The following is a 24,299-nucleotide window of genomic DNA, read 5'->3' as shown; positions in this document are numbered from 1 at the left end:
CATGCAAGCAGTCCTATGGAGAGGTGTATGCGGTGAGGAACTAGTCTCCTACAAACAGCCGGAATGAAACTGAGGCCTCCTGGCTATAGCCATGTGAGAGAGTAATCTCAGACGGAGATCATCCTGGCCTAGTAAGACCTTCCAGTGACAGCAATCTTGGCTGACACCTTGACTACAACCTCAGGATAGACTGTACCAGAACCTGCCAGCTAAGCTGCTGCTCAGTTCTGGACCCACAGAAACTATGAGATAATTACTGTTTGTTATATCCAGCTACTGAGTTTGGTGGTAGTTTGCTATATGGCAATAGATCATTCTCTAGGTGTGAGATCTTGGGCAAGTTACTTTGCCTTTCTGGGCCCTAATTTCCCCATCTATAAAATGGGGATGTTACCTTTTATGAGACAATTCTCCATGGTCTCTCACATCTTGACATGTCCTTTAAACAAGGCAGTGGCTTTTCAAGGATATTTATATAACCAACAGCTTTAGAAGATAGACTATTTTTTCCTCCGGAGCCAAGGATGGGTAGGCTTCTGCCCATTATAAAAGATTCAGGCCCCCTAAGCTCAGAGTTCTTCTAAAATACAATGCACTACATGAATAAGTGTACTTGGCTGCCTTCATGTCACCCTGTGAGAACTGAGACTTGGGCACCAGTGCAGGAAAATGAAGACATTCTGGTTATTTTTAATTGCTCTGAGTAATAAAGTCCTTTGTCTCTGACCCAGGAGCCTCATGTCTTCAGCCAGCATCTCTGAAATGGTGGCAGGTTCAGAGCTCTTCCCAGTTCTTCATATTGCCATCCTCATAGGGAGGTACTGCAGACTGCAGGAGTTGACCCAGGGAGAGCACCTGACATGGTTCCTGGCATGTGTCAGAAGTGTTGAATAACTGTTAACTTATTCTATGGCTAGTGTAAAACCTACCGTTTTTACTACTGTCAGAGCTGTCACTGTCATCTTTTATAATTAGGTCCAGGCAGCTGGAATTTTTATCATACACCACACAGTACTTCACACACTCTAGATCCACAGACTCCGGGATAAGATATTCATCTGCCTCCTAAAGAAACCACAAGAGAAGCTTGTTGGCAGGTGGGTTCAGATGAACAAATATTCCCTGCACACCAGCACCAGGAGGAGCTGGAGGTAGGACTGTGCCTCTTTGCCTGACTGCACATGGGCACAGAGACTGGAGAGTCTACTAAATTCCAATGATCTTCCACACCTTCATCCCCTGCTATGAAAAGCTGACCACAGTGGACTGGACCAGAAATAAGTGCCTGGCCAAAGAACAGCCTGCCTACTGACTCACCAACTGAACTAACATACCCTATCTCTGGGGGCAAGTGGTTGTTGATAGGGGCCAAAGCCAAAATCCCTCATAAGAACATTTGAATAAGCAGAAGTCATAAGCAAGCAGATAAAATGAGGCCAACTGTAAGCTCAAATATAAGCTTTGTGAGAGCAGGAACACTGATGTACCCTGAATTTCTAGAACAATGCCTGGCACGTTAGGCCATAAATATGGTTAAAGGAAGGAATGGGCAAACAGGTCCATGAGGTCATGAAGAGTAGTTCGGAAGTGGTTGAGTCACCATCATGGTGGACACAAGGGCAGGAACAACGGGTGCCTTCTGCCCACAAGGGAATGAGCTCTCACAGAACCAGACCTTCCTAGGATCCCAAAGGGAATTCCAGAGCTCCAGAGACCTGGCAGGGCACCTGCCCGGAGGTTAGACCTCATTTGTTCTCAATGCTTCCCGAAAGTCCCCACTAACTCAGGGGAACCTGAGTCTTACTCTGTCCCTTGGGACTAGTCTGGTTGACATAGAGGCCCTGACAGAGGACCTGCATGTGGGCTAGGACTAGTACACATCTACTCTACAAGGCAGAGAGATAAAGCCCATACAGGTACCGGGAAGTTCTCTGTAACTTGAAGGGGAGAAATCGTATTTGTCTACAGGAACTGGCAGACCGTTGGTGCTCAGATTATGAGCAGGATTCATTCAGGAAAGGGGGGTTCTGGGTGTGGAAAAGAGCATGAGCAAAGGGAAAAGTGGAGCAAATGGGAGAGCAGGGAGAGATGTGGCTGGACATTCATCCAGTTATTCAATAAACATTCACTCAGAACCTACTTTGCACTTACACTGTAGGTTCTGGAATACAGAGATTTTTTAAAATACGATTTTATTGATTTTTCAGAGAGAGAAGAAGGAAGAGGGAGAGAGACAGAAACATTGATGAGAGAGAAACATTGATCAGCTACCTTCTGCATGCCCCCTACTGGGGATTGACCCCACAACCCAGGCATGTGCTTTGACCTGGAATTGAACCAGTGACCTCTTGGTTCATGGTTCGATAAAAAAAAATTTTTTAAGAGAAATTGCCTGAGTTGGTCTGGAGGGCTCAGAAAGGAGCACAGGGCAGGAGGCATTTGAGATGAAGCTGCAAAGGCAAATGGAAATTTGCCAGCTGGACAAGGACTGGAGGGGTGTTTGAGGCAGAAGGAACAGCTTCCAGTCATTCCCTTTAGTCAATAAAAAGCTACTGAGTACCGACCTGATGTCGGGAACCAGACAGAGCATCCAGTATGCAATGATGAACAACACATACTCCCACTCTGGACTCAGAGAGAGCAGATGTGCAGAGATCCGCATGGACTCTATTTCCTAGATCTTAAGAGACCACTGGTTGTAGGATGCACCACCAATTTAACAACAGTTGCAATCAGGAGTGTACATAAAAAGAGGGATTTATTGGCATATAACAATACTCCAGGTAGGGCAGGGAGCAAGTGGTCCCAAGTAAAGCCTGAGCCAGGGCTCTAAAGCCCAGACCTCCCTCTCAGGCTCCACTCCTCTGCTTCCCCTGCACACTGACTTCACCTTCTCAGACAACTTTTCCTGAAGCCCAAGTCATGGCCACCAGCCATAGCGATGCTCAGACTCCAATCCCCCAAACTTCATTACCAAAATAGAAAGAGCTGCCTTCTTTAATTCCAATTCTAAGCTGTTCAGTTTTTATCCTTGGCTGATTTGTGGCCAGGGTTTGGATACTATTGTACTGAGCACCACTAGACCCCCCTGGTTTGAGCAGGGAGAGAAGTTCCCCCTCAAAAAAGGGCGGGGTGAGGTGGAGTGCCAGGCAGAAAATAATAGATGTGTTTTTCAGGCAAATCAATTGTAGGATACATTCCAATTTTAGAAATGTGAAAATATGGGGGGCTGGAGGTATGGGCATCTTAGAACCAAGGAAATGCAGCAGGACAATGCTATTGAGGTGTTAGGTGAGAGAAGCATGCTGGAGATAAGGCTGGAGAGGGAGGTGCATCAGGTAGAGAGGCTCCGTGTCCTACGAGGCTGGGAGTTCCCTAAAGGCGCAATCTACTGGAAAAAACATTGGTGAAGGGAGGCAAGAGGTGTCAGTCTGCCTAAGGGGTTCTGAAGGGCTGAGATAGAGAGAATGGCTCTTTTCCAGAGTTGGGGGTGCTACAGAATCAAAGGGACATGCACACTTGAGAGTTGAGTTGAAAACTGAAGGCCATGCATCTTGAAGGGGCTCTGAATAGGCTACAAAAAGCAAAGAAGGAAATGCAGGGGATTTAGAGCTGGAGGAATGGAGACAGGGAGTTGAAAATCCAAGGGCAAAAAAACAAATAGAAAAACACACCAAAAAAAAAAAAAGATAAAGATGGATTGTGCTTGGGAAAGCATGTTAGACAGTAAGCTTATCCTGGAAAAATACATGAGCCAGGGCCCATGCTCCCTGTCGAGTTATGTCTGGGAAAGAGCTAGAGTTAGAATTACCAAAGTGGCAGTGGGACAAACTTTTAGAAGTAAAATTGACAGGACAGTTCAACTATGTGCATACTTGAAGCTGGAAGCTTGGGTAAGATCTTTTTTTTAAAAATATATTTTATTGATTTTTTTGCAGAGAGGAAGGGAGAGGGATAGAGAGTTAGAAACATCGATGAGAGAGAAACATTGATCAGCTGCCTCCTGCACACCCCCTCCTGGGGATGTGCCCGCAACCAAGGTTCATGCCCTTGACCGGAATCGAACCCAGGACCCTTCAGTCCGCAGGCCAACGCTCTATTCACTGAGCCAAACCGGCTAGGGCTTGGGTAAGATCTTTGAGCAAGAAAATATACTAATAGATCTGAAGGAGACCAAAGATAGCCCAGTGGTTTTCTTTATAGGTAGCAGAAGGAGAAAATGAAGCTGAACCAAGGAGACAGAGAAGGAACCCGGGAGGCAAGAAAGAATCTGGAAGTCAAGGGCAGAGAATGTGGTCAGGACTGCAGAGATCAGAGATGGATCCTGAGTGAAGGCTGCCAGGCTTGACAATGTCTTGAGAAAGAAGATACCCCGTGGAGGTAGAGAAAAGGGCCTCACTCCCGGAGTCGGGCATGGTGACTGCTGAAGAAGGGCTTTGGCTTTTTAAATAGTTGGAATGGAGAAAGGAAGATGGGAAGGGATCTGATGGAAATGGGAGGGAGCTGTTTCAATCTTTGAGTTACAGTAAACATATGGTTTATTCCCCAAGTAAAATAAACCATATTGGATAAATGTATATGGAACAGACTCTCTTCTGGTCTGTTCCCTAAGTAGAACAAAAGCTCTGAGAGGGCAGGGACAATGAATTAAGGGCATCTTGTATTTTGTTCTATAGCCAGGGTCTGGAACAGTGCCTGGCACATAAAGGAATTAAATCAATATTTGTTTGATGAAGCTTTTGACCATGGTGGTAGGAGGGACACCCTAGGGAGTGTGTGAGACCCTCATGTTGGATGCACAAGGGTGGTCCTGCCTCTGCTGCCCAAAGTGTCCAACAGTAGATGCCACCTCCTGGATCTAGGATAAAACTTCCCACTCTTCCCATCCTCTGTAAGACAGCCAACCTGCCCCAGATTCTGACTCTACCAGGATACCTTCTTCACTCGACGGGCTGTAATCACATGGCTTTCATCGTACTCCTGTTTGGAACGCACATCTGAAAAGGAAGAGTATTAACTAATAACTGTATTTGCAAAAGAGCACATGACCAAACTACTTAGAAAATTCACATCATCATCATCATCATCATCATCATATATTTGTTTGGCTGGTAAGTGATAGCTACTGTCAGCTTAAAACTCAAGGTGTTGTTCCACTATTCTGAGCTGCCCACACCAAGACTCACCTGCCCCATTACAACCACACATCCCTTTAAGGGGTAGTGAGACCTTGTATCTTGATTTAGGGGCAGTTTTCTCTGAGGCCCAAAAAAATGAGGAGGGGAGAAATTAAAGCCAGGGTGAGCGCATTCTAAGTGCCCCCATGGGATTTTAGACCCTAGAACCTAAGAGCTAAGATTCTAATGCTCCTGCAAGGACAAAAGGTGCATTATTGATGCTCCTCAAAGTTGGGGGAACATGGAACAGAAATTAAGCCTAATGCATAAATGCTACAAATGACTGTTATCCAAAATATAGAGTTCCTAATGTTCAACAATAAGAAAACAAACAACCCAATTAAAAAATGGTTAAAATATATGAACAGACACCTTACCAAAGAAGCTATACAGATGGCAAATAAGCAAATGAAAAGATGTTAAACATCATATGTCAGAAGGGAATGGAAAATTAATACAACACTGAAATACTACTTCACAGCTATTAGAATGTCAAAAATCCAAAACATGGACAACACCAAAGGCTGGTGAGGGTGTGGAACAACAGGCACTCTCACTCATTGCTGATGGGATGGCAAAATGGAACGACCATTTTGGCGGACAGTTTGGCAGTTTCTAACAAAACTAAACACATTCTTATCGGCAATCATATTCCTTTTATTTTATCTCCGTATTTCCCCATTCAAAAGCCTACGCACAGATGTTTATAGCAGCTTTATTCAGAATTGCCAAAACTTAGATGCAATCAAGATGTGCTTAAGTAGTGAATAAACTATGGTAGATCCAGACAATGGAATATTATGCAGTGCTAAAAAGGAAACTGCTACCCAAGCCATGAAAAGACAGAGGAAAGTCAAATGCACATATAAGTGAAAGAAGCCAATCTGAAAAGGCTTCTTGAGTTTTCTTAGGCAGGTACTTTAAGGGGGCTGGGGTTATTCTAGGGATGTGACCTTGAGCTGTATGATTCTGACTATATGACATTCCTGAAAAGGCAAAACTGTGGAGACAGTAAAATGATCAGTGGTTTCCAGAGGTTAGTGGGAAGAGAGGATTATAAGAGCAGTGAAGCTATTCTGTATAATGCTATAATGATGGACACATTTCATTATACATTTGTCCAACCCCACAGAATGTACAACACTATGAGTGAGCCCTAATGTAAACTATGGGCTTTCGGTGATAATGGCGAGTCAGAGTAGCTTCATCAGTTATAGAGACCATGATGCTACTGGATGTTGATAACTGGGGAGGCTCTCTGGGGGCAGGGAATATATAGAAACTCTCTGTACTTTCTTTTCAATTTTGCTGTGATAAAACTGAACATAAAACCTAAAAAACAAAGTCTATTTTTTTAAAAAAAAAACATAAGGAAGCATTAACCATAAAAAAATATTGACAAATTTAATCCTTCAAATTAAGAACATCTATCTCTTTTCATAAAAAATACAATATTCAGAAGGTAAAAGGGCAAGCCACAGAATAAAGAAAATATCTGTAACACAAATAACAGAAGATTTGTACCCAGAATGTATAAAGATTCATAAACCAACGGAGGAGAAAAAAAACTTCAGACATCTGAAAATATCTTTATTTTAAGACATCTTTAGAAACAGCTCAAGGTCACATCCCTAGAATAACCCCACCCCCCTTAAAGTACCTGCCTAAGAAAACTCAAGACTGCCACAAGAACTTAATTGGTTGTTCCACCCAACACCTGAAGATAGGGGGGCCCTGTCTCCCAGCCTCTGGGGAGACAGGAGCCCTACTTTGATGAGTGCTAGTTAACAAACCCAGATGGATTTCACTTTGACTAGTCCCCATCCCCTTTGTTGTGATTTTTCACTTCCGTGACTCTACGGAGCCCCTATTTGCCCCACACCGTACTCCCTCACTCTCCCTTTAAAACACCAGTCAACTCTGTGCAAACTGAAGTTGAGTTCAATTCATTTTTCTCCTTATTGCAAGAGTATATTACTGATTAAAATCTGTACTTTCGACTTTTTTTTAGAAGTGAAAATTTATTTTTTTTCAAGAAAAACGATTTTAAATATAAAAATGTTACATGCAATAAACGTTAACATTTCAAGAAAAAATTATCTTAAATATGTTACATAAAATTATTCAAGAAAAATGATCTTAAATATAATAATATTACGTGCAATAAACATTAGTATTTCAAGAAAAAAAGGATTTTAGGTATAATAATATTAGCAAAACTGTACTAACATAGTATGAGATCAAAAAGTTGTAGGAAATATTAAAAATCTGCAAATAACAGGATTACTTCTATTAGATTCTAAAATATTTATTTTCCCTACTGGCTCTATTTTTGTTCATCAGTTTATGTTGTTCATTATATTCCACAAATGAGTGAGATCATGTGATGTTTATCTTTCTCTGACTGGCTTATTTCACTTAGCATGATGCTCTCCAGGTCCATCCATGCTGTTGCAAATGGTAAGAATTCCTTCTTTTTTACAGCAGCGCAGTATTCCATTGTTTAGATGTACAACTGTTTTTTAATCCACTCATCTGCTGATGGGCACTTAAGCTGTTTCCAAATCTTAGCTATCGTAAATTGTGCTGCTATGAACATAGGGGTGCATATGTCCTTTCTGATTGGTGTTTCTGATTTCTTGGGATATATTCCCAGAAGTGAAATTACTGGGTCAAATGGGAGTTCCATTTTTAATTATCTGAGGAAACTCCATACTATTTTCCACAGTGGCTGCACCAGTCTGCATTCCCACCAGCAGTGCATGAGGGTTCCTTTTTCTCCACATCCTCGCTAGCACTTGTTTGTTGATTTGTTGATGATAGCCATTCTGACAGGTGTGAGGTGGTACCTCATTGTCGTTTTGATTTGCATCTCTTGGATGGTTAGTGACTTTGAGCATGTTTTCATATATCTCTTGGCCTTCTTTATGTCCTCTTTCAAAAAGTGTCTATTTAGGTCCTTTGTCCATATTTTGATTGAATTGTTTATCTTCCTTTTGTTAAGATGTGTGAGTTCCCTGTAAATTTTGGAGATTAGACCCTTATCAGAGATAACACTGGCAAATATGTTCTCCCATCAGTGGGCTTTCTTATTGTTTTGTTGATGGTTTCTTTTGCTGTGCAGAAGCTTTTTATTTTAATGTAGTCCCATTTGTTTATTTTCTCCTTAGTTTCCATTGTCCTAGGAACTGTATCAGTAAAGATATTGCTACAACATATGTCTGATATTTTGCTGCCTATAGATTCTTCTAAGGCTTTTATGATTTCCCATCTTATATTTAAGTCCTTTATCCATTTTGAGTTTATTTTTGTGTGTGGTGTAAGTTGGTGGTCTAGTTTCATTTTTTTTGCATGTATCTGTCCAATTTTCCCAACACCATTTATTGAAGGGACTGTCTTGACTCTATCGTATGCTCTTGCCTCCTTTGTCAAATATTAATTGAGCATAATGGCTTGGGTTCTCTCTTCTGTTCCATTTATCTGTATGTCTGTTCTTGTGCCAGTACTAGGCAGTTTTGAGAACAGTGGCTTTGTAATATAGCTTGATATCTGGTATTGTGATCCCCCCAACTTTGTTCTTCTTTCTCAGGATTGCTACGGCTATTTCGGGTCTATTTTTATTCCAGATGAATTTTTGGAGAGTTTGTTCTAGGTCTATGAAATATGCCATTGGTATTTTAATGGGGATTGCATTGAACCTATAGATTGCTTTGGGCAGTATGGCCATTTTAATGATGTTGATTCTACCAATCCATGAACACAGTATATTCATGGATTATACTGTGGCAGGTACAGATGTTATTTGCATACTGCCTTAGACTATCTCAGATAATATATTTTCTATGGAAGAAAATAGCTTTAAAAATCAAATTTCAACTTATTGAGAGTAAAGAGAGAGTATTCCCTCTTATCCATGGTTCCAAACTTGAGCGTGTATTGCAGTCACCTATAAACATGGAGATCATGAGGATCCAAGAATATTATGTTACTTGTTTCCCTGTTCACTGACTTACTTTAAGCCTGTACCATAGGTAGGTAAACTGCTGCACATGAATAAGGAGGGATGCACAAAGTTGTTCATTGCAGCACTATCCATTAGAGCCACACAATGCAAGCAACACATTGCAATCAATTAGGATTAGATCCATATCATAACTAACAGTCAAAGCAAATAAATTAGATCTTCACATTTAGACATGGGGGGGAATTTTAAAAATATAATTTTAAGCCAAAAAAAAAGCAAGTTGCATAATGATTGTACATTATGATACTATTTGTATAAATATTTAAACACATTATTGGGGGATGCCTGCATATGCAGTAAAAATGTAAAAATATAGAAGCAGTTATCTTTGGGAAGGGAAAAAAGTGGGTTCAGGATGGGATACAGAAGAGGAGTACATCTGTGTATGTAACATTTAATTAATGTTAAATCTGAGTACATGGGTGTTTATTAGTGTTACTATATATTTGTTAGATGTTTGCTATTTTTCACTAAAACAAGAGGACTCAGGAACATCTAGCTTTAATCTGAAATGATTTCCAAGTCATGTGAATGAGTAGCAGCATTTTACGCTATTCCTAGTAAGTCTGATTTCTAGTCATTTTTTCCTCTATTCCCAAAAGTTTTTTGGTTCATCAAAAATAATGCTTGAAGAGTGCTATCCACAAAATATTTTTAAGTACTTACCCAATAAACAGAGATAGTTGGGTTCAGTCAATCTGGATAGTTTTGTGACCTGATTCAAGATGTTGTAAAGCTCTATTGGTTCACATAGAACCAAATCAGCCATCCTACAGGGAAGAAACAACATAAAGCATACATAGCCAGGACTTCTGGTCAAGATGGTGGTGTAAACACAGTACTCGCATCATCCTTCCACAATCACATTAATCACGTAAAGCATATTACCTCTTTCTATTTTAAACTAGAGGCCTGGTGCATGAAAATTCATGCACTTGGTGGGGGGTCTCTCAGCCCAGCCTGCGCCCTCTCACAGTCTGGGAACCCTCAGGGGATGTCCAACTGACATCTTAGGCCCACTCCCCGGGGGATTGGGCCTAAGCTGGCAGTCAGACATCCCTCTGGCAGCCCAGGAGCCCTCAGGGGATGTCCACCTGCCAGCTTAGGCCCACTCCCCAGGGGATCGGGCCTAAGCTGGCAGTCAGACATCCCTCTGGCAGCCTGGGAGCCCTTGGGGGATGTCTAACGGCTTAGGTCCGCTCCCTGTGGGACCCTGTGGGGAGTGGGCCTAAGCCGTTAGTCGGACATCCATAGCACTGCCTCTCCCACCACCACCCCTGAGCTGGCCAGCCACAAGCCAGCTTCTGGCTGAGCTGTGGGGGCCCCCTGTGGAAGTGCAATGACCACTAGGTGACAGCTCCTGCATTGAGCATCTGCCCCCTGGTGGTCAGTGAGCATCGTAGTGACCGGTCATTCCTGGTTGTTCTGCCATTATGGTCAATTTGCATATTGCCCTTTTATTATATAGGATGAGTGCTCAAAAAGTTAACATATTGAATTAAACTCTTTCTTAATGCATCGTTGGGCAAAGATTAAAGTAATCATGAACATAATCAAGAAAGCCTCAAAATTCTGTAGTGAGCCCTGGCTGCTGTGGCTCCATGGTTTCGAGCATGGTCCCTTACACTGAAACATTGTGGGCTTGATCCAGTCAGGGTTCATGCATGAGGCAGTTGATCAATGTTTTTCTTTCACATCGATGTTTCTCTCTCTCTCTCCCCGTTCCCCTCTCTTTAAAATCAATGAAAAAAATGTCCTCAGGTAAGGATTGATAAAAATAAGAATAAATTTTGTAGTGAAATGTGTGTAGAGAATAAAATATTTAACTATATAATAACTATGAACTATATAAATAACAACCAAGCTATAAAATAGTCAACAGTTCACTTGTTTTTTAGCATATAATTACTGAGCACCTACTTACATGACAGGCACTCAAAATAACTGTGGTAAACTAGACCTACCTTCATTAAGGTTACATTCTAGCATGGAATTCAGACACTGGACACAAAATACAAGTAAGAAAAGCACTATAAGAGTGTCAGTGTCCCATGTTGGAGGAGGAGCTAATGAGAGGCCCTAACCTAGTTGCGGGAATCAGAGAAGGGCTGTCTGAGATGTGACTGTTGAGACAGGAGGCTGGGCAAGACTTAGCCAGAAGAAGAGAGGGTGAAAAAGAAGGCAAGAACATTCAGTACCTGAGAGAGTTCAAGGAGACTGGTATGGCAACAGCAAGGAGAGAGTAATGAGGGAAGACCCTGAGGAGGCTTATGATAAGGATCATGAAGGTCAATATTGGATGGAGAATTGCTGATGTGTACTGACAAAACCACCTGGCCAGCTTGGGCCCTGGCTCCTGACTGCAGGGATGAGATACTGGTTCCTGAGCATGACTGGTGCTCCAAGGACACTGAAGGGGAAGGACTGGGCCTGTGCAGCAGCTCCCTGCAGGGAAGCCTCCTTTTAGCAAGGGGTGGAGGCTGCAAGGAGCTGCCCAGCACCAGTAGAAACTGTTGGAGAAGTTGAATCCAGAGGTAGGTAATCTTGATCAAAACAGTTAGGGTCCATTTCAGTTACCAGTGTGATGCTCAGGGAGAGCCCAAACCCTTGACACCTCCTCAAGAACTTCTGTTCTCAGCCTCCCCTCCATCAATTTCAACCTCTACATGGATCATTCATATTAGCACACAAACATCCTCTATATCCATCTTTGTTCTCTTTACAGCAGTACTTCTCAAAAGGGTGGTGTTGAATCACTGTCTCCACTTCCTCAGCTCCAAACTCTCTACATCCTAATCATAGCTGTGCCATTTACTATGGGCTGCCTTATGGTGAGTAATTAGCCTCTGTGTGCCTCAGTTTGCATCTCTGTAAAGTGGGGGTAATATTAGCTTTGCCGCTTCTATAAAATGAGCACAATAGTACCTGTTTGTAGTGTGTGGGTTAATGAAATTACACGTAAGGTATTCTGAGCAGGGAGGAAATGAATGCTCAGTAAGTGTTGGCTATTGGCACAAGTTTCTCCCCTGGAGCTTCTAACCCTATCAAACCACAGAAACTATTCTTATCAAGGTCATCAACAATGTCCATCTCGGTCAAACCCTCCCTGGAATTAGCTACAACAATCAAGATTTAACTATAAAACTGCGAACAAAGACCACTAGGGGGTGCACCAAGGAAGCATAACAAAATGCGGAGACAAAGAAACAGGACAAAATTGTCAATGGAAGATATAGAGTTCAGAACCACACTTTTAAGGTCTCTCAAGAACTGTTTAGAAGCCGCCGATAAACTTAATGAGATCTACAAGAAAACTAATGAGACCCTCGATCTTATATTGGGGAACCAACTAGAAATTAAGCATACACGGACTGAAATAACGAATATTATACAGACTCCCGACAGCAGACCAGAGGAGCACAAGAATCAAGTCAATGATTTGAAATGCGAGGAAGCAAAAAACACCCAACCGGAAAAGCAAAATGAACAAAGAATCCAAAAATGCGAGCATAGTGTAAGGAGCCTCTGGGACAGCTTCAAGCGTACCAACATCAGAATTATAGGGGTGCCAGAAGATGAGAGAGAGCAAGATATTGAAAACCTATTTGAAGAAATAATGACAGAAAACTTCCCCCACCTGGTGAAAGAAATGGACTTACAGGTCCAAGAAGCGCAGAGAACCCCAAACAAAAGGAATCCAAAGAGGACCACACCAAGACACATCATCATTAAAATGCCAAGAGCAAAAGATAAAGAGAGAATCTTAAAAACAGCAAGAGAAAGAAACTCAGTTACCTACAAGGGAATACCCATACGACTGTCAGCTGATTTCTCAACAGAAACTTTGCAGGCCAGAAGGGAGTGGCAAGAAATAGTCAAAGTGATGAATACCAAGAACCTACAACCAAGATTACTTTATCCAGCAAAGCTATCATTCAGAATTGAAGGTCAGATAAAGAGCTTCACAGATAAGGAAAAGCTAAAGGAGTTCATCACCACCAAACCAGGATTATATGAAATGCTGAAAGGTATCCTTTAAGAAGAGGAAGAGGAAGAAAAAGGTAAAGATACAAATTATGAACAACAAATATGCATCTATCAACAAGTGAATCTAAGAATCAAGTGAATAAATAATCTGATGAACAGAATGAACTGTTGATTATAATAGAATCAGGGACATAGAAAGGGAATGGACTGACTATTCCTGGGGGGGAAAGGGGTGTGGGAGATGCGGGAAGAGACTGGACAAAAATCGTGCACCTATGGATGAGGACAGTGGGTGGGGAGTGAGGGCAGAGGGTGGGGCGGGAACTGGGAGGAGGGGAGTTATGGGAGGAAAAAAAAAGAGGAACAAATGTAATAATCTGAACAATAAAGATTTAAAAAATAAAATAAAATAAAATAAAATAAAATTATAAAAAATAAATAAATAAAATAAAATAAAATAAACAAACAAACAAACAATGTCCATCTCACCTAATCCATTAGTCACTTCTCTCTGTGCTCAAATGATGAAGTTTCTTAGCTGCATTTACCCCAGTTGAGCATTCCTCCTTCCCCAGTACTCTCCACTTCCCAAAGTCCACACACATACTAGTACTCTCCAGGCTTCCCTCCTACCTCTTGGACTGCTCCTGCTGTCTTCTTTTATGGGAGGCTCTATCTTTACATAAGAATGCCCTTGGTCATAGTCACCTTTCTTCTCTAGCTATACTTTCATTCTAGGAAAGGGCTTCTCAACCTCAGCCGGACTGATATTTGAGGCCAATCTTCTGTTGTGGGGGTTGACCTGTACATCGTAGGATGTTTAGCAGCATCCCTGGCCTCCACCCAGTGGTTGCCAGTAGCAAACCTTCCCCAATCTAGCTGTAACAACCAAAAAAGTTTCCAGAAGTTGCCAAATGTTCCCTGGAAGAAGAGATACCAAAAACCCATTCATAGGATTACTGCCACATCACCTTTTTCAATTGCCGTTTTCTCTTCTTTTGAATTTGAACTCTGGAGTTATTGTTATACTGTTATATGGTTTGGGAGATTAAGGGTTTCTTTTTTGTTTGTTAGGATGCTCTGATCTGACATTTGACATGAAAACAAAGTGCTAGATGCTCTTGTTGACGTCCATCAATGAGATGGGGAAAATATAACAGTTCTTGGTAACGTCCTTTATAATAATGGTTTGATTTTTTTATTTCAAGAGAATCTTTTTTCCAATGCTTTTTTTTTTTAACCCAGTTTCCTTATCACTTGCTATAGATGGCTTCTGTATTCATGCACACTATGTTGCAGGTCTGTTTCATTTAGTAACTGAAAATTATTGCTTAATTTTAAAAATGCTAGTTGAGAACCACCACTCTAAAATCTAGAGTCTAGCTCAGCCGTGGGCAAACTACGGCCCGCAGGCCGGATATGGCCCGTTTGAAATGAATAAAACTATTAAAATAAAAGACCGTACCCTTTTATGTAATGATGTTTACTTTGAATTTATATTAGTTCACACAAACACTCCATCCATGCTTTTGTTCCGGCCCTCCGGTCCAGTTTAAGAACCCACTGTGGCCCTCGAGTCAAAAAGTTTGCCCACCCCTGGTCTAGCTGATCCATCTCACTCCTGTATACCAATGAGTCCCAAACTGTACCCCTGCTTGACTTTTCCACTGAGCTCGACTTCACTTGGATGCCTAATTAGCATCTCAAATATAACATAACCAATATTGGGCTTTTAATTCACACATGCCCACAACTCCAATGCATGTTTATCTTTTAGTCTTCTCAGTCTCAATAAATAGCACCATTATCCACCTAGTTACATAAGTCCATCCCTAATCCCTGTTTCCCTCCACCCCTCACATCTACTCTATTAGCTCTACTACCTAAATATATTCCAAATCCATCTACTTCTTTCCATCTCCGGGGTTAACATTCTACTTCTAGACCAAGATATTATCATCTCTCTCCTGATGATGCAATACTTGCCAACTGGACTTCTTGCTTTCTCCCTACAGTCTAATCTTCACATGGCAGTCAGAGTGATCTTTTCAAAATGTAAGTTTCTTTGTCTTCACCCCACTTGTCATTACCTGACATTATCACTCATTGTTGGTTTTATCAACAGTCTCCTCCCACTGAATGTATGGCTTGTTAGGACAAGGACCTTGTCCTTTTTGCTCACTACTATGGTAACCAATGGGGCCTTCTTGACATGATGTCATACATATAGATTCCACGTGTAGGATTCCACATGTAGGTTCTGAAGGATCTCCCCACCCCCACCTCAGGTCAGGTCCTCAGCCTCTGAAAGCCCTGTCTGCAGGCCATTCTGGAGGTGGTGAGTACAGGGGAGAGAGGACAGGCTTTGGGTCTAGTCCAACCACTTCGTTAAGCCAACCTAAAAACTGGCTGCAACCTATCGGGCCTATCGCTCACACCCCATCCTTAAGTTCCCACCTACAGTTCCCCGATACAACCTCCATCACTTTATTCACTAGCCCAAGGGGTTGTCTCTTGGCATCCAGGTAAAAACTCAGCCACAGGGATCAACTTCTTCAGACTTATCTCCTTCCCAGAGAGCACTCTCCCTGGTCAGGCAAGAACTGCCCCTCATGTGCTGGTCAAGTGCAGGGGGATGAGAGCAGTTTCTGAGCCTCACAACAGGGTTCTGAGAGATGACACAACCCTATGAGCTGAAGATCAGTGGTACCACTAGCCCGGGTGGGTAGAGGGCTGAGAGCTAACATCCCTTTGAACGCTACACTGAAATCTACAGGATTTAAGATGTTCTGGCTCCACTGTTTGAGCCCTAAGAATATTTTGATATTGCACTTTTACATAAAACTATGAAACTACTTTTGAGATTTTGCCAAAAGTATTTTCCTTAATGGGTTCCATTAAGTTAATTTATTCCTTGATTTTATATATTTCAGTTAACTAATTCCAATTTTCTTCACTTTCCATTTTGTTTAGCCAAGATTATTTTTTCCAAAATCAAGTCTTTTTTTCCATGTGAATTTTACATTAAAGATTTGATTCCTCAATCAGATTTCACTGAGTATGGTTTCTGCCACTGTGAATTTCATTTGTACTGATTATTTCTACCAAGTCGTTTTCAACAGTGGAGTCAAAAGGCAAGCTTAAGATATTACCCTTTGGACTCTTTCAGCACAGCATTGCTCTTTGTAAGAGACTTTCAAGGAGTTTAGTGAGATAGTTCTTGCTGGGTTGATGAAGCATGCAGGTGGGAAGGGAGGTCTGAGGGAGCACCTTCTGCAGATCTGGTTTAATGGAATGAGAGACTGAACTTCTATTAATTGACCCATCAGGGAAATCCACACAACTTTCTGGGTGGCAAGCAAAGCCACCTACTGTCAGGAGAGCAGTGTGCCAGCACAGGCCTCCTCCCAAAACACTAGACACCCACCAGTAAGAAGGTTCTTCACCCTCCCTGTGATGACCTAACTCTAAACCAGGGGGCTTGTGTATGGCTCTCCCAGTCAGGCCAGAGCAGTCCGGCAGTGGGTCTGGTGAGCTTAGCTCTACTGAGAGCACGTCTATATTTGAGGAAAGCAGTCAGTTGGAAGGGGTTGCCATAGCCTGAGACTGAAGGGGAAACTGGGTGGACCCAGCCTTTCTCAATGCCTGGGGCCCTCCATTCTGACTGACTGCATGGCTGTAAGAAGCTAGGCCTGACCCCAGGCTTCTCACAGGAGTTCCCAGACACTGAGAGCTTAGTCTAATGCTCATCCCAACTCAATCTGGGGGGCACAATTGATGGGCATTGGCTTCTGGTGGAAAAGGAGTATCACTTAATGCCCTTGGAGAAGCCAGACAGACCAGCAACTTCACTTTGGACTCTTGACTTAGACTGAGCAGGGACCAGAGAGAGAACTGCACAGATATGAGTCAGGGTCCACAGCCAGCCCCGTTACCCCTGGTTCTCTGTGGGAAACTGAGGCTGTGCCAGGATTACCAAGGCTTAAATACAGTGGCACATATCAATACCCTCACTTGCAAATTGAGGCATTAATACACAATAGAAAGGCTACAGGATTGTTACATTGAGATAACTGATATAAACTGCCCAGTACTGACCCTGGCATAGAGTGGGAGCTTAGGAAACAGAAGTTCCTTTACTCCTATCCTCTCTCTTTTCAACTTCATCTAGGAGCCAGTGATGGCTACAAATCCAACAGTCAGAAAGCACCCTTCAAAGAATCTCAGGCCAAATACCATAGCAGTATCGGGCCAAGCTTACAAGTGAGTAGAGGCTTGGTGCACAAAATTCATGCACGGGTAGGGTCCTTAGGCCTGGCTGGCAATCAGGGCTGATCTATGGGGTGACCGGTGGGGCAATCAGGGGGTCGCTTGGCTGGCCTGGGGCCTGTGGACTGGCGGGAAGCTCCTGTGTTGAGCGTCTGCCCCCTGGTGGTCAGTGAGCATCATAGCGACTGGTCATTCTACCGGTCATTCCACCGTTCAGTCAATTTGCATATTAGGCTTTTATTATATAGGAATAGGGACCAGGGGTGTTGCCCAAGGATCTGATAGTCTTTCCTTGATCCCAGCCTAACACTTCTTGTGCTGAACCTTGAAAGCTAGAGGTCATAGTCCCAGGCCACAATGTCCCAGAGCTTCAGAGGATATGGAAGTGGTATGGAAATCTCTTGTTTCAGAGGGGCACCAGGTCCTATTAGTGATTGCCAGTATCTCTGTATTTTAGAAGTATCAGGTATGGGCCTGAAGTCTAGACCCAGCTCACATCCCTATCCCTTATCTTCTATCTTACTTTCACTTCCATGTCCCCAAATCTAGGCTCACTGCATCTGAGAGGTACTTAGTGGTCTCGTGAAGTTGACAGGTCTACCTACGCAGCAAATCAGTTGTCGGAGATAAGTGCTGGTGAACTGCAACACCATCTCCCAAAAGCTGTGGCCACCATGTCTGGTCTCACCTCCTCCAATTCTGCCTCCAGCACTTGTTTCTCCCCTGCTCTTTGACGGGCTTAGGCCTCACCTTCTACTCCTTACATGGGTTCTTGGCCCTGACCAGGCTCTGGACTCAGCTTTTCTCTCACTTCCCTGACCTCTGACTGGTCTGGAAGACTGAAGGTTTTGTTCCTGACTTAGCTCTATCACCATCAGTGACTCTAAGCTCTTGGGAGCTCTTTGCCAGCAGCTTCCTGCTGCCTCTACTCTGCCAGTCCATAACCTTATAGTTGCTCTACTGGAATGTATCTTGGAGAGTCAAATCCTTTTGACTTTAAGCAGGAATGGGCCACAACTAAAAGTTAAATCTACCTATCTAAATATGGTGCTGTTTTAAAATATGTGTCCCCATTTTCCAATACCCTAGAGGAAAATAAAGAAAACTATCATGCAAGGTGGAATGATTACCACCTCTCTCTCTGTTTTAGCTCCAAGGTTCTGAAAAGAAAGATTTACAATATTTCATTTGAGGTACGATTTTAGGGTTGAAGAGAAAATAGGTTATAATACAATATGTGACCTAATAGCAAACATCTAATAGCTCATAAACACGGTCTAAGCCTAAGGTACAAAATGGTCAGTATATGTGGATATGTGTTACTTGTCTTCGTGTGGGATTAGGGCAAGGTGGGTATCAATGCCGGGAGCCGGTCCATCCTTGCTGTTTCAAAGGACCTGGCATATATGGCATACTGTTCTTAATATGTTTGCTCACCTTCTTGGCACTATGTGTTTTAACCAAGGTCTCTGAGAAAGGTTGTTTCCCCAGGTAGGGATTTTCCCCTGAAGTTAGGGAGGGAATAAAACCCCTCAACTAAGTGCCAGGCGGGTAATTAATCACTTTAACTATGAACAATCATGCTTAAGCTACATAATCTTTACTCCCTGGAATGGAGATAAGAAACGCCCTAACCTTTGTAATAGAGATTGATAGGATTGAATCAACTGGTATAAATACAGATGTAACAAGACAGCAAGAGACAGAACTTAGAACACAGAACTTAGAATACAGAGCTTAGAACACAGAACTAAGAAGACAGAACCTACACAGAACTAGAGACAGAAGAACTTCGCTGGAGAGAACATGGCAAAAGATCCTGGACTGAACCTGACTACAGAAATGGGCAAGAGAACCTGACTAGAACCTGGTGACAGAACCTGGCTGGAGAACCTGGACAGAACCTGGCTGGAGAACCTAGCGAGGGAACATGGCTACAGAACCTGGCTGGAGAACCTGGAGAACCTAGCAAGAGAACATGGACACAGAACCTGGCTGGAGATCTGAAGCAGAACCTCTCTGGAGATCCAGACCAGAACTTGGCTGGAGATCCTGGCTGGAGATCCTGGCTAGGCTGCTGATCAACTGAACACTGTCTCCGTGTCATTCCTTCTTCGCCGACTCCATCTACGCCTTTGGGAACCCCTGGACCTGCTGGGGTTGGACCCCGGCATATCAATATATTTGTATATTGTGTATAAAAATATACAATGAAGAACATGCAAGATGAATCCATGGTGACAGGAAGTAGCTGTCTTGGGGAACTGATGAAAAGAATCATGAGAAAACTTTCTGGAATGAAAATATCCTGTCGCATGTTTGGGGTGGACGTTACAAGGGTATAAATGGACAAGACCCACCAACTGAACACTTAAGATTGGTATACTGTATCATATATGACAATCAAAACTAAAAATAAATCCCCTGTGTAGATATATGTGTTTATGTGTTCAAAGATGGGAATACAGCCCTAGGCAGTGTGGCTCAATGGATAGAGTGTCAGCCTGTGGACCAAAGGGTCCCGGGTTCAATTCCAGTCAAGGGCATGTACCTTGATTGCAGGCTCCTCCCTGGCCCAGGCCCTGGTTGGAATTCATGCAGAAGGCAAGCAATTGATGTATTTCTCTCACATCAATGTTTATCTCTGTCTTTCCCTCTCTCTCCCACTCTCCCTAAAAATCAATGGAAAAATATCCTCAGGTGAGGATTAAAAAAAAAAAAAAAAGATGTGAATACACAGGTGCGTATATGGATATGAGTCTGTAGCCCAACTTGTACGTCCATGATCTTGGTGTGGGATCTGGGCATAGGAAACGATGAGGACTTGGACACACAGAAAGTACACACTACAGAACTTCAGCTTGGCTCCCATAACCACCAGTGAATCCTTTTTTCATCATTTCTCATTTGTCCAGGATTTCCCCAAGGCCTACAACTCTTATCCAAACCTCTTCACCTTCCTTGAGTCCTTATTGAGCAACTTCTCTATAATTTTCTAGTTCTACCTGGAAAGGTTAAAGACACTGGGTATGAAAGGCCTTCCCCAACCAACTGCCCCTGACTGCCCTTCCAGCTTTCTCCCAGAGAGATAACCATCCTTTGACCTAATCCTTCCCCCTCTCCATTCCCCTTAGCTCCCTCCTTTCAGCACCCTTCTTTCTTTTTTCAAAATTCATGTCTCACAAGTCTGAAACACAAGTTTCAAACATTCACAATTCATGAAACTAGAATAGCTTAGACTGTGCCCTCTGAAGCTTAGGCAGGCACAGAAGCTGGTGGTAGGCCCTTGCCTGGAAAAGTCTGAGGCAGCTGCATTGAAATGGTCTGCACCCCCATAATTTGTTGAGGCAAAAGATGCATTAGTGTTCCCTATAGACCAGATGTGGCCCAGGCAGGAGAGAGGGCCAACTAGAAGCCATGTTAAATGGACTTTGCCTAGGAGGAGCGACCTGGAGGGCCAAGGGACCAATTGCAAGGGATTTCAGAAACCAGGGACTGAGGGAGCAACTGAAAGCAGCAAGACAAGTGTAACCCCTAGGTCAAGGAAACTGCAGTTAAGAGAGACCCACAAAAGCATTGCATGGAGGAAAGAATCAGATAAACTCTCATCAAGCTCACAGACTACTAATGCCACATGACAAAGGGACCTTTCCCGCCCCATCTCTACTCTTACATCCCCCTCCACCAATATCAATGGGTCTGAAGCCTCAGTCTGCATGGTGTGGTGGTACAGGGGAGATGAGCAAGCAAGATGGAGAAATACAGAAGTCAACCACCCTCCTCTGGAAAGGTAGGAGCCTAACGAAAGCTAGAGAAGGAGAGTTGCTTTAATTTTGAATTAAATTCAGAATTTTTACTATTAATGTGAACTAGACATTTAGGCTGTTGCAATGAGTCTGTCCTGGTGACTAGAAGTAATCCAAGAGCAACCAAATATTTCAAGAAAGAGTGGGGATGAAGACATAAATCTGTTTTATGATGCATTCGGCTTCTTGAATACAGCCCTGTATGTTCAGTGAAACAGTTACATGGGCGAAGCTGAGCATAGCACCTGGCACAGTCAATGCATGATACAGCAGCTGTTAAGACTGTTATGAACAATCTTGGGATTTAAAGGGAAGCAGATAGGAGCTGACTGTAAAGACAGCTTTGTTGTCAAGTTGTTTGGAATGGCCCCAGTAAAGGACTTGGGAGGTAGCGAGTTGTTGTGGAGATGAAGACAGGGCTAACTTGGCAGGGATGGGGAGGGTATTGAGCCCCATCTGTGGGAGTGAGCCTGAGAATCTGTGATTCTAGCTTCTCTCTCGTGGCCTTAACTTTCCCTTCAAGAGGGATGACTTCAGGCCTGGCCTCTCTCCTGAGTTTCAATCTCACATTTCTTCTTAGAAGTAACTCCCCACCTGTCTACTGTTATTTCTATATGGACAACTCACCATTCCTTCCAATTCAGCTCATCTTAAATGAAGCTCTTTATTTTCTCCAGCCAGCTGTCCTTCCACACAACCCCTGAACTCCATTTCTATACAGATATACTTCTCTCCGGCTGATTTCCCACATTCCTTCCATTCATTTCTTTCTTTCTTTTTTTAAATATATTTTATTGATTTTTTACAGAGAGCAAAGGAGAGAGATAGAGTCAGAAACATCGATGAGAGAGAAACATCCATCAGCCGCCTCCTGCACATCCCCCACTGGGGATGTGCCCGCAACCCAGGTACATGCCCTTGACCGGATTTGAACCCGGGACCCTTCAGTCCGCAGGCCGACGCTCTATCCACTGAGCCAAACCGGTTTTGGCCCATTCATTTCTTAAGCCCTTAAGACTGTTCCCTCTTTGGCCCCATGTTCTCCATTTCTATGAACACCATCATCGCTCAGAGCTTGATCTCATAAGATAGCCTCCTACACAATCTCCCTGCCCTCACGTTTTCCCCTTGAAGCCCTTAGCATGCCCGGGTCAGTCTAACCTTCACAGTTGGTGGTGGCAACAGAAAAGCCTTTGATAAACACTTGCTTCCCAAGAAATAAAATACAAACTTTTCAGCTAATGTTCACAGGTCCTACACAATCTGATTTTTCCAACCTGCTTTTTCCAGCTTTATGTAAAACCATTCAACTCTCCCCAAGTTCAAAGCATCACTCTCAGCCTGGTTAATGCTGGACAATAAAGACACAGAGATGAAAGACATACCTGACCCAAGGTGCTCAAAGTTCTAGTGGTAAGACAGAGAGGTAAATAATTAACCAGAGAACACGGTCAGTGGCAAGAGAGAGGACACTGCTTGTTCTCATCCCCATTCCATCAGAAATTATCATTCACTGTCCCCTGAATATAGGCCTAGGCTTTCCTACCTCCAGGGTTTTCTTTGGGCTCTTTCCTCCTTTAAACACTTTCCATTGTAAAAGGTCCAGCTCCTAGTGCCCTCTCCTTTGAGAATTCCAATGCCCAGGCAAGGATCTCTCCCTCCTCTGGAGCGGAATCGGCCGACTGAGTAGTCCTCCTCTTCCTGTACGTCTCTCAGCTTAGATGTTTCATCCTCCGGAGGTCCTCTCTCACACGGGCCCCACACCCCCCCCAAATCTGGGTTAGATACACCGCCTCTGTGTTCCCTCCGTGCCTCGTAACTCTCCTAGTGTTGCCCACATCATGCTGCTTGCCATTTACCTCTCTTTCTCACTAGATGCTGAGTGTCTTAAAGGCATAAAATGTGTGGATCTTGTTCACAGTGGAACACCCAGCTCCACGACTGGGCTGGCATATCTTAGTAGCTCAATAAACAAGTGGAAGGGAGGGAGGAAATAGTGAACCAGTCACCATGCACTACCTTGTCTTTAGCACGAATGGGAATTGTTCTTTTAATCTTTGCTTTCCTAAGTAGCTGCTTCCAAGCAGGCTTAGTCATAGACTCCCCGCCCGTCCCCACCAACCCACACTGGGATTGTGCATTCCTCTCTGAAGGCAACAAACTGCAGCAAATCTACCTGCCCCACTTGACTCTGAACTTTTTGACGGCAAGGATCCTTTGTATGCCCAGGAAATAGCAGGGGGGAGGGGGGAAATGAAGCTTAAATTTAACTTATAAATTTAAATGATCAACTCCCTTTGAGCAGGAACCACATTGTTATTTTCTGTCTGAGTAAACGCTGAACAAAGCCCCTTAACTGCAGCCACAGTTTCTTCGTCCGCAGAGCAGAAACAAAGCGGTCGTGTTCCCAGCATTGCTGGCCACACCGGAAGGGCAGGGACTGGGTGAAAACAGAAGTTACCTAGATACCCGTTCCTTCCTCTGTCACCCGGGGCTGCTGTCCTGTAAAGCTCGTCCAGCAGGGCCTAGAGCTAAGTCGGGGCTCACCGTCGCTCATTCTCAGCTGCGGTGCCCCAGAGGGACAGGGGGTGGGCGGCACGTGTGAGAACGGGGTGCAGGAGAGGGACAGATTCAAGGAGCCCCCATCCTGCCACCCCACCTCTGGGACTCTCAACCGCTCCTCCCCGCCCCTTTCCTTTCCAGGGGCAGGGGTGGCGGGTTCGGCTGCGGTCAGGGGGGCTCGGACGGCACCCAGTCCGCCAGGCCGGCTGCGGGACTGTTGGCCGGTCTCCCTGCCAGAGTCTGTCTGGAGCCCCACCTGGAAAATGGCTCCTCTCAGACTCTTCCGGCCTAAACCCCGTCCTCTTGCACCTCTTGGGAGGGCGAGTGTCTCCCCCAGCTCTGACAGCGCTCCCCGCGACCCGCCGCCCAGGACTCGATTCGAACCAGGCGTAGGCTGCACTCCCACTGGGCCGGGAGCGTCGCCCCGCCCTCCTGCGGGACAGCCGTGATACCGCGAGATCTGGGAGAGGAGGC

General features: G+C 43.8%; 1 protein-coding gene across 1 annotated transcript in view; it reads right to left on the bottom strand.

Moving 5' to 3' along the window:
- The window catches only part of STYXL1 (serine/threonine/tyrosine interacting like 1), a 57,721-nt gene extending 33,475 nt beyond the window's left edge, over positions 1-24,246 (bottom strand). Inside the window, exons 1-4 of the mRNA XM_036309701.1 lie at positions 24,082-24,246; positions 9,868-9,971; positions 4,936-4,997; positions 930-1,065 (exon numbers count right to left, since the gene is read on the bottom strand). Of these exons, the coding sequence (XP_036165594.1) occupies positions 930-1,065; positions 4,936-4,997; positions 9,868-9,970 (301 nt within the window). The 5' untranslated portion in view covers position 9,971; positions 24,082-24,246. The remainder of the gene's footprint in view (positions 1-929; positions 1,066-4,935; positions 4,998-9,867; positions 9,972-24,081) is intronic.
- Positions 24,247-24,299: the final 53 nt, after the last annotated feature.

Source organism: Myotis myotis, unplaced genomic scaffold (assembly GCF_014108235.1).
Source record: "Myotis myotis isolate mMyoMyo1 unplaced genomic scaffold, mMyoMyo1.p scaffold_m19_p_5, whole genome shotgun sequence".
NCBI lineage: Eukaryota > Metazoa > Chordata > Mammalia > Chiroptera > Vespertilionidae > Myotis > Myotis myotis.
This window is presented reverse-complemented; position numbering and strand designations above follow the sequence as displayed.